Genomic DNA, 11,267 nt, shown 5'->3' with positions numbered 1-11,267 from the left:
GTTCTGACGACTGCCTCTTGGTCCAAGTATAGGTTTCACATTAGAACGATCAAGTGTTCTGGGATTCCCATTCTTCTCAGAGTCAGTCACAGTTTTTTATGATTCACACAGTCAAATGCCTTTGCATAATCAATGAAACACAGATAGACATTCTTCTGGTATTCCCTGCTTTCAGCTAACATCACCTATGGAAACAAACACAATAGGAAAATGGTCAACTGACAATTCCCAGAAGAAACCCAAAATGGCTGTGGTGAAAGACACATGGTTTGAATCCACCAACTGCTCCACATGAGAAAGAGGAGCAGTCTCCTTCTGTGTGATTTACAGCTTCTGATAACCTGTTAGAGGGTGAGTTATGAGTTGGTTCCGACTGGAGGGCACATAACAACAACGTACAAAGATAATCTAATCTCCTTAGTAATCAGGGATACACAAAATCAAAACAGAAAGGCATATCCACCAGATTGCCAAACATCAAGCAATCCTACAAATCCAAGCAAAGATATGGAGTTCTCAAATGTGTACACTGAAAAGTAATGTAGCTATATGTAGTAAACATCAACATCAAGAAAATTCTCATCACTAGAACAATAAAAATTCTCATCACTAGACCAAAAGGCAAAATCATGATAGATGGAGAATAGATGGAAGTTGCCAATGATTTCATCTTTCTTGGATCCATAATCAACACCCATGTTAGCAGCAGTCAAGAAATCAAAAGACGTGTTGCATTGGGAAAATCTGCTGTCAAGGACCTTTCCAAAATATTAAGACCAACAATGCCAATTTAAAGTCTTAAGGTGTACCTGATCCAAGTCATGGTATTTTCAATTGCTTCTTATGCATCTGAAGTTGGACAATGAATAGGAATGACAGAAGAAGAATTAATGCCTTTGGGGTGTGGTGTTGAAGAGTACTGAATATCCCATGGACTGCCAAAAGAACAAACAAGTCTGTCATGGAGGAAAGATGGTGAAACTTGATCTCACTTATTTGGGACAGATTTTCATGTTTTGTTTTAAGGTTGTATTTCTTTCTTTCTTTTTTTTTTTTACTTGTGTGCCATTGAATGGGATCCTACTGGCACAGGAGGAGATGACCCCTCCTTCTCCGGCAGAGCAGCTGGTGGATTCAAGCCAAGTGTCTTCGGGGTTGCAGTGCAGCATCTTGCCACTAGGCCACCAGAGCTCCCTTAAAGTATATTTCTTGGGCATACATCTTTAACAGGGGAGAAATATAGGATTTGCTTTAAAGTAATTTAGCCACATAAAAATGTAAATACAATACAATCCTGACAATTGCTGGATCTAGATGATGTTTATATAGAAAGGGGTCATTGTTGACTGAGGAAAAAGTTAAAATGAAATCTAATTAATAAAATTTATTTCTGCTCTAAAGAAAATGAATTTGTATGTTTGACTAGAGCCCGAATCAACCCATAACTAAACTTCCAGTGGGTTTTCAGAGGCAGTAAATCCCACGGGAGGAGATTGCCCATCTTTCTCTCACGGAGTAGCTGGTGGATTTGAACTGGGTAACTTTGCATTGGCATCACGATTCCTTACAACTATTTTATGCAATTATTTGTTAAATATATTCTGTTAAATACTTTTCAACTGTAATACAGAAATATTCATTTATCATCTAATTTCACGTTAATTTCTTAAGGGAGTGACACATACCTTCCAGTTGGTCATTAGTGTTTCCAAACCCGCTAATTGTTTTCTTTCCTGTTGGTCCAGTGGTCAGAATTTTTGTCTTGTTGATGTCGAGATGCATTATACATTGAAGGCTTTAGTCTTTGATCTTCTGCAGCAAGCTTTTCAAGTCCTCCTCATTTTCACCAAGCAAGGTTGTGTCATCTGAGTAATGCAGGTTGTTGATAAGTCTTCTTCCAATCCTGATGCACATATCTCTTCATATAGTTCAGTTCCTTGAATGATTTGCTCAGGATAGAAATTGAATGCTGTTGATATGTTGACATAGCCTTTCTCCTATTACACTGATAAGAATCTGGTTTTTTTCTATTAGATCTGACTTGATCTGTGCTGCTATTTGCCTCTATATTATAGCTTTCAGATACATATGAAACAATTGAAAAAACTATGGTTTGGATAAAGTGCATCTTGATATTTAAACTGACATCCTTGCTGTTTAGCACTTTGGAAAGGTCCTTGACAATAGATTTTCCCAAAGCAACACATCTTTTGATTTCTTGACTGTGTTACAATGGGTATTGGTTGTAGATCTGAGTAAAATGAAATCCATGACAACGTAAGTCTTTTCTCCATCTACCATGGTGTTGCCTACTGGTCCAGTAGTGATGGGGTTTGTTCTCTTGATATTGAGATGTAATTCATATTGAGTGCTGTACTCTTTTATCTACTGGAGAAAATGTTTAAAGTCTTCTTCACCTTTTTGCAAGAAAGGCTGTTGCTAGGTGCCACTGAATCAACTATGATTTTTTTTTTCTTTTGCCCCTTTTTTTCTTGTTGTGTACCATTGAGTTGGATCTGACTGGCACAGGAGGAGATTGCCCCTCCTTCTCCAGCATCTGGTGAATTCAAACCCTCAAGATTGCAGTGCAGCTTCTTGCCACTAGGCCACCAGAGCTCTCTCTCAACTATGATTTATACTATGAAGACCAGCAACTCTGAGAAGAATGTGAATCCCAGAACATTTGATTGTGCTTATGCAAAACCTGCACTTGGACCAGGAGGCAGTCGCCTGAACAGAGCAAGGTAACACTGCATGGTTCAAAATCAGGAAGGATGTATGTCAGGGATGTGTCATATCTCCATACCTTTTCAATCTATATGTATGCAGAACAGATCATCCATGAGGCTGGGCTCTATGAGGAGCAATGTGGCATCAGGCTTGGAGGAAGACTTATCAAAAATCTGCGTTATGCAGATGACACAACCCTGCTAGCTGAAACTGAGGAGGACCTGAAGCACTTGCAAGTCCTTTCAAGTACTGCAGTCTTAAATATGGATTGAATCTCAACATGAAGAAAACAGATTCTCACCACTGAGCTGATTGGCAGCATCATGATAGACAAAAGAGATTGAGATTGTAAACAGCTTTCATTTGCTTGGCTCTACAATCAACGCTCTAGGTACCACCAGCCAGGAAATTAAAAGAAGGATTGTGTTGGGAAAGACTGCTATCAGGGACCTCTCCAGAGTACTGAAGAGCAACGATGGAGACTAAGATGTGCCTGATTCAGGCCACAGTCTTCGTAATGACTTGCTACGTGTCAGAAAGCTGGACACTGACTAGGGATGATAGAAGGAGAATTGATGCCTTTGAGTTGTAGTGCTGGAGAAGAGTATTGAATATACCCTGGCCTGCTAGGAGAACAAATAGATTTGTCCTGTTGTTGTTGATTGCCTTCAAGTTGAGCATGACTCATAATGACCTTATGAACAAAAGGCCTGAAGCCTTTCTATAACTATCATTGTTTCTCAAAGTTTATAGAGTTTCCAGAGGCATGTTCTTTAGGAAGTGGATGCCACTCTTGCTTTGTCCTAGAGAGGGTGAAACCAGGCTTCTCTTTGGAGGCAAGGATGCTGAGGCTTTTTCTGATATTCTTTGGACATGTTGCAAGGGGGGACCAGTCCTTGAAGAGGGACATAATATTTGGGAGGGTGGAGGGACAGAGCAAGAGAGGAAGACCTTTGATGAGATGGATTGATTCAGTGCAAGGCAAGAAAGCCTATGTGGATTTGCAATCTGGTTCAGACTAGAGGGGGCCACCTTTTTCTGTGTAACCGGCTGGCCCTCTGCTGGCTTGGCTGTGCCAGGGCCTGATCACCAGCCCATTCCTACCTTCAGACACTTCAAAGAAAAACAGTAACCGCCTAGGTCCTACAGCCAGCTTTTCATCTTCACCTGTTTCCATGCCCCTGTCCTGTCCTGAGATCACCACAGGTTGAGGCCCATCGGTCTCCTTAAGCTCTCCTGCCTCGCAACTCTGGTTTTCCATAAAGAAAAGGAATCCAATCTACAAGTCCTCTTTCACCAAAAATACAGTTTGGTCACAAAGGAAAAAGTTAACCCTGGAGTAGACACCTTAGAGTAGAAGCCCCCTTGAAGCACCTGTCAGGAGCAAACACTCCTGGTTGTTTCTGCATCTCCACGCAGACCAGTTCTCCACAGAGCTGACTGCTTGCGGGAAGAAGCTCCAGAAGCACAAGGGTTTTTTTCTTTTTTCCAGACATCTTTTGGCATGGCGAACTTCAACATTCAGATTTCCTAAGGGTTTGGTGTTGGTTTTTTCCCTTTTTCCCATATTTCAGGAAATATTTTGCATGTGGTACTTGAAATTCAGAAACATTTTGATTCTTCTTGAAATGCAATAACTAGATTGGCTATCTTAAAAAAATAGTAACAATAATAGTAGTCAAGAGCCTTGCCCTCAGAAACTCTTAGAAACTTCCTGTGGTGGTCAGGCCAAAGAGCCACATGACAAAGGTGGTACCTGAATAATGCACCGATTAGCAGAAAAAAAACAAAACAAAAACAAAGAAGACCCCAACAAAACCCGCAGCCTGCTCCCTCCAACACATAATTAAAATTGAGTCAGAATTCCAGTGCAGTAAAAAATGCTCAGGAAACAGTTTAAGGTTAAGGAGTCTGTAGATTTAAGGAAGAGTAAATCAGGCTTCAACCACAGTGGGGCAGTTCGTGGGAGGGGCACCTGTGACAGGAAGCTGTCCCCAATCAAGTGGGGGGAGGAAGAAGGGACGAGGGACGGGGGTGGGGGGTGGGGGGTGGGGAAGACAGGGACAGAGGTGTGTGTTTGTGTGTGTCAGTCACTCCTTTCTGGAGAGTGCAAAACTTTCTGATTGTTGGGTGCCTAGTCTGTGGCCTTGGAGGCCTATTCACTGAGGCCTGCTCCCCGCTGGGGGGCAACAGCACATTGTAGAAGTAGCTCTGTGTTCGCTTGGAGTTCGGGACATAGAGCAGAAGCTTGGTGGTATCGGCCACCTGCTGGGAAAAGGAGCGCAGCGATGGGGTGGCAGAGGCCGGAGAGCTACTTTGGATTTGCAACCCAAGCACCATCCTAGGAGAGAGGTCAGCAACAGCTAGTCCTGTGCTCAGTCCGCAGCTAGTCGTCAAAACCACCTCATCGCTGGAGGTCTGCGAAGAAGTGTAGAGGTGACGTGCAAGAGCCAGAGAAATCAAAGGGCTTTCTGGCCACAGAGGTGGTCGTTATCCTACCCTCAACTGTCCTGAGCAAGCGAGAGCACCTTGAGGACCCAGGCGGCGAGCCCTGGGGACCTCTCCCTGAAAACTGTGACCTCTGGCCTTGGACACCGTTACTGGCCCCAACCAGTTCACCCAATACCTCTCACCTGGCAATGCGCAGGCCAGGGGCTCCCTGCTCCTCATCAGCCTCAGTTTCTCCACCATCTCCCTGCCTGCTGCGCTTCGCTGGAAGTACTAGTGAAGGGAGGTGAGGGCACTTTGCAGAAAGGGCAACGCGAAAACAATCGGAAACCAGGCCAGAGGGCACCTGACGAGCACAAGGCACACACAAAAAAAGCAACAGAAGAGAGTTGGAGGTGACACACCCTGATGAGCAGTGGAGACCATCTCCGCTAGCTTATATCGCTATATAGAGAAGGGGGGGAGAGGGATGGGGAGGATACAGCACCAACACAAATGGAATCTTGGCTTCAGAGACAGTTTGTGGAAGACCGACAACTCTTGAGCCAGCGGCTCCCGCGCAAAGGCAGCTTCGCGAAGACTTTCCGGTCTGCGCAGTAGATGCTGAGGCTGCAGTTCCGGGGGCGCCCGACAGGTGACGCGGCGAGGCGGGCGAGCCTATGGGCGGGGCGGCTGCCTACAGCTCCTCAGGCTGCAGCCCCTCCAGCTTCTGGTTTTTCAATGTTGGCACTCTTTCCAAAGCTTGAGAGATTGCTACTTCGTTTGAGGCGAGACCCGCGTCCCGAGATGGCTGCCTTCCCACTTTCTCTGAACAATTTGTCAAGTTTTCCATCGAAGACTGCGAGTTCTGCTCGTCGTCGGCGTCTTTGGCCCCAGGGTGCTCCTTCCTGTCAGCCTGGGCCTCGTCTGCCTTGGCTTCTGCGACCTCATCGGGCACGGCCGAGTTGGCCATAGCGGAGCTTGAGTTGATGCTGATTTCCTGTTTGATGGGGGAGGAGTCTGCTATGGAGCTCTGGTTGCTGTTGGCGCCATGCATGTTCATCATGCCGAGAGAGGAGCTGTTCTCCCGGGGAGTCACCTCTAAGCCGCACTTCTCATCTTTGCCCTTTTTCTTATTCTTGTTCTTTTCGTCTACCTTGGGCTCCGTCACAGGGACCCACTTGTAGATCCGTAGGGACGTATCACCCACTGTCACCCACTTCTTCTCCCATTTGCGCACTTTCTCGATAGCCGCCATGACCCTCTTGATATCATCTTTGGCCCGGCTCCTGGTCTCGGCTCGAACCGACCTGCCCGACATGGTGCTGGCGGAGACAGAGGTTGGGGCCGCGCTGCCAGTTCCTGCTGGCACTCTGCGGCAGCCACACGGGATCGCGCTACGGCGCGCTGGGCCCAGTGCGCAAGCGCAGGGCGGCAGTTGCAGAGCAGCGCCACCGCCGCCGCCAGTGAGACCTCAGGACCCTGCACCGTCCTTGGCTCTGCGCCACTGTCCTGGCCCTACTTGGTCAGGGCGCCTGGGACCCCGGCCCGGGGCAGGAAGTCTAGGATTCTGAAGCTCCGTCTTACATACTTCGGGCATGTGGCCAGAAGGGATCGGTCATTGGAGAAGGATATCACACACGGAGAGACAGCGCAGGAGAGGGAGATCCCGGTTGAGATGGATTGATACAGTAACCGGGGCAATGGGATAGAAGTGTCAGTGAGACTGGCTAAGGATAGGACAGGCTGCCTAGCTATTGTTGCAGGTCGTTATGAGTTTCAGGTGATTCGACCGCACATAGAATCAACATTTTATTTTATATTGATTTCATATAAAATTCGTATACAATGTGTTTCATATTATCATTCACATACATTGTGTTTTATTGCTTCTCTGAGGGCCTTTCTTTTTTTCTCTAACCCATTATCTTTCCCAGCATGGTGTCTTTTTCCAAGGACTGCCCTTTCCTAACAAATACCCTAAGTATGTGAGACAAAGCTTTACCATCATTACCTTTAGGAACACTCTGGTTGCACTTCCTCTGATATAGATTTGTTTGTTCTTTTGACAGTCTGTGGAATATTCAGTACTCTTCTTCAACATCACGACTCAAAGATATTGATTCTTATTCTGCCATCCTTGTTCATTCTCCAACTTTCAATTTATGAAAAGTAATTGACAAAACAATTATGAGATATCATCTCACCCCAGTAAGAATAGCAACATTGAAGAGAACAGCACGCAACAAATGCTGGCGAGGTTGTGGAGAAACTGGAACGCTTATTCACTATTGTTGGAAGTGTAAAATGGTGCAACCACTGTGGAAGGCCGTGTGGCGCTTTCTCAAAAAGTTGCAAATAGAGATACCATTTGACCCAGCAATTCCACTACTGGAAATATATATACCCCCAAAGAGACCATAAATGACATCAAAGCAGATATATGCACATCCATGTTTATCGCGGCTTTGTTCACAATAGCAAGGAGTTGGAAACAACCTAAGTGCTCATCAACACAAGCGTGGACAGAGAAGCTGTGGTATAGTCACTCAATGGAGTACTACGCTGCATTGAAAAACAAGGAACTCATGCAATATTATTCCAAATGGGTGACCCTGGTGGACATTATGCTGAGTGAGATATCTCAGCACAAAAGGACAAATACTGCATAGTGCCACTGTTGTAAAACAAGACTGACATGGGGTTAGGGGGAGACTGAGAAAGATGGGATAAATAATGTATACTGCATTGAAACAGTTGAGGGAGAAAACTGTTTAAAAGGGATGTGTCAGGCGAGCTCTGGTGGCCTAGTGGCAAGAAGCTGAACCGCAACCCAGAGGCACGTGGTTCAAATCCACCAGATGCTCTGCTGAAGAAGGACAATCTCCTCCTGTACCAGTCAGATCCAATTTGACGTTACACACACAAATAATAATAATAATTAAAAAAAATTTTTAAAAAAGGGATGTGTGAGTAGGTATTATTGTCATGACAGTAGTCCAGAACAAAGGCTGCATAGTGGGGTGGACCTGGGGAGAGGGACTGTAAAACAATGGAAGAATTTTTCTTTTACTTTTCAAAGAGAAGAGTGTACTGGGGGGAGGGGTGAGCAGGGAGAAAAGTGCAATGAATGAACGGAAATCCAAAGTCTCTGTAAATTTTCATTAAAATTAATAATAATAAAAATAAAGTTAATTTGAAAATGAAAAAAAGGAATATAATAAAAGTAATTGACCAACTGGCAGTATCAGGATAGATGGCAAAGAGATTGAGATTGTTCACAGTTTCAGTTTGCTCGGCTCCACGGTCAACACTCTTGGCACCAGTAGCCAGGAAATCAAAAAACGTATTGCGATGGGAAAGTCTGCTGTTAGGGACCTCTCTAAAGTACTCAAGAGCAACGGTGTGTCTCTGGAGACTAAGGTGCGTCTGATACAGGCCATGGTTTTTGCAATCACTTGTTATGCATCAGAGAGTTGGACAATGACTAGGGAGGATAGAAGGAGAATTGACGCCTTTGAGCTGTGGTGCTGGAGAAGAGTACTGAATGTACCATGGACTGCCAAGAAAATAAACAGATTCATCTTGGAGAGGGTTAAACCAGGCTACTCCTTGGAGGCAAGGATTCTGGGGCTTCGTCTGACATACTTTGGACATGTTGTAAGGAGGGACAGGTCCTTGGATAGAGACGTCATGCTTGGGAGGGTAGAGGGACAGCGCAGGAGGAGGGGAAGACCCTCTATGAGATGGACTGATTCAGTGACTGGGATAATCGGGATGGGTGTGTCAGAGGCAGTGCGATTGGCACAGGATAGAGCAAGATTTAGGGCTGTTGTACATAGGGTCTCTATGAATCGCAAACGACTGTACGACACATAACAACAATTGAAAATTGCTTGGATCAGGCACACCTTAGTCTTTAAACTGACACCATTGCTCTTCAGCATTTTGGAGAGCCCCTTGAAAGCCGATTTTTCTGATGCAACATGTCTTTTGGTTTCTTGACTATTATGGGTGTTGATTGTGGACTCAAGCTAAATGAAATAGTTGACAGTTTCAATCTTTTCTCCATCTATTTCATTGCCGCCTAATTGTCCATTGGTAAGGATTTTTTCTTGATGTTGAGTAGTCAATGTATTGATGGCTTTAGTCTTTGATCTTCTGCAGCAAGGTTCTCAAGTCCTCACTGTCAGCATTAAGGTGGTGTCATCTGCGTAATGCACATTGTTGACGAGTCTTCCTCCAGTCCTTATGCCATATTCTTCTTCATACAGTTCAGTTTTGCAAATTATTTGCTCAGCATACAGATTGAATAGGAGAAAGAATACAACCCTGATGTACACCTTTCCTGCTTTTAAACCATGTAGTGTTCTCTTGTTCTGTCTGAACAATAGCTTCTTGGTCTATGTATAGCTTTTGCATGAGAACAATTAAGTGCTCTGGAATTCCCATTCTTAATGTTAACCACAATTTCTTATGATCCACACAGTCAAGTGGTTTTGAATAGCCAACAAAACACAGATAAACATCTTTCTGATATATCTGACATCAGCAATAATATCTTTCATGTCACAGCCTCTTCTGAATCCAGCTTGAATTACTGGCAGTTCTTTTGTTGATGTATTTGTCCAACTGCTTTTGAATAATCTTCAGGAAGATTTTACTCTTATGTAATGTTGGGGCCTTATTTTTTGTGTCTTCAGTGCCACATTAATTTCTTCCTTCCTAACTATTGGTTATTGATTATATACTATTTTCTAAAATGTTTCAGTGTCAACCAATTCTTTGACTCCGTGTATTACTTACAATTTCTCTTTATGTTTTCTGTGCCACTCAAGATTTTGCCCATGAGAACCTTCAGTGTTGCAACTCTAGGCTTTAATTTGGTTTTCAATCTTTCAGTTTGAGAAATACCAAGCATATTCTTCCCTTTGGGTTTTCCAACTCTACCTTGTTGAACATTTTAACACTTTGCTTTGTCTTCTCAAGCTGCCATTTGAACTCTTCTGTTCATCTCTTTTACTTCAGCATTTCTTCTCTTTGTCTTGGCCTGTGTACATTTCAGTGAAATTTTTGGACTCTCTTCTGACATCTGTTTTGGTCTTTTCTTTCTCTCCTGTCTTTCTAATGACCATCCCACAATTCATTTAGTGTTCAATCATCAGTGTTCAAGGCATCAAATATATTCTTGAGGTAGTTTTTAAATTCAGGTAAGATAAACTCAAGATCATATTTGGTTCTTTTGGGCTTATTTTCATTTTCTTTAACTTCCATTTGAACTTGCACATGGGTAATTTACTATCTGTTCCAGTCACCTCCTGACCTTGTTGTGACTGCTGATAATGAGCAGTCAAAGTCAAGTCTTCCCACAAGTGTAGTTTGTGGAAATAAGGAAATAAGAATTACAGAAAAAGAAGTGATGCCTTTGAATTGTGATGTTTGAATAGAGTACTGAATATTTCATGAACTACCAAAAGAGCAAATAAGTCTGTCTTGGAGAAAATGCAGCCAGGGTGATATTAGAGGCAAGGAAGGTGAAACTTCATCACATATGATTTGTGCATGCTGTCAAGAGGGGCTAATCCTTGGGAAAGTACATTATGCTGGGAAAGGTGGTCATAGAAAGAGAGAAAGATCCTCAACAAGATGAATGACACAGGAGCAGTGTGAAGAAGAGGCGAGAACGACCCCCAGATCGGTCCAAGCATGCACGTTGCTGCATCCTCAAGTCCAGCGCCTGCATCCCGCCGTCGCCACCACCATGCCCAAGAGAAAGGCTGAAGGAGATGTTAAGGGAGATAAAGCCAAGGTGAAGGACAAGCCACAGAGGAGATATGCAAGGTTATCTGCTAAACCTGCTCCTCCAAAGCCAGAGCCTAAGCCTAAAAAGGCCCCTGCAAAGAAGGGAGAGAAAGTACTCAAAGGGAAAAAGGGGGAAGGCTGATGCTGGCAAGGATGGAAATAACCCTGCAGAAAACGGAGACGCCAAAACAGACCAGGCACAGAAAGCTGAAGGTGCTGGAGATGCCAAGTGAAGTGTGTGCATTTTTGATAACTGTGTACTTCTGATGACTATACAGTTTGAAATACTATTTTTTTTATCAAGTTTT

General features: G+C 44.0%; 1 protein-coding gene and 1 pseudogene across 1 annotated transcript; one reads left to right on the top strand and one right to left on the bottom strand.

Annotated features, from left to right (window-relative positions):
- Positions 1 to 5,854: 5,854 nt before the first annotated feature.
- On the bottom strand, positions 5,855 to 6,478 carry LOC102866219 (B-cell CLL/lymphoma 7 protein family member A-like). The gene has a single exon (XM_006903098.1). It carries the CDS (start codon positions 6,476 to 6,478, stop codon positions 5,855 to 5,857), a length of 624 nt encoding a protein of 207 aa, XP_006903160.1.
- A 4,440-nt stretch (positions 6,479 to 10,918) lies between these two features.
- Positions 10,919 to 11,192, top strand: LOC102860638 (annotated as a pseudogene).
- Positions 11,193 to 11,267: the final 75 nt, after the last annotated feature.

Source organism: Elephantulus edwardii, unplaced genomic scaffold (genome assembly GCF_000299155.1).
Source record: "Elephantulus edwardii isolate Elephantulus edwardi_28Jun2011 unplaced genomic scaffold, EleEdw1.0 scaffold00508, whole genome shotgun sequence".
Taxonomy (NCBI): domain Eukaryota; kingdom Metazoa; phylum Chordata; class Mammalia; order Macroscelidea; family Macroscelididae; genus Elephantulus; species Elephantulus edwardii.
The sequence above is the reverse complement of the archived record's forward strand: the minus strand, read 5'-3'. Positions and strand labels throughout refer to the sequence as shown.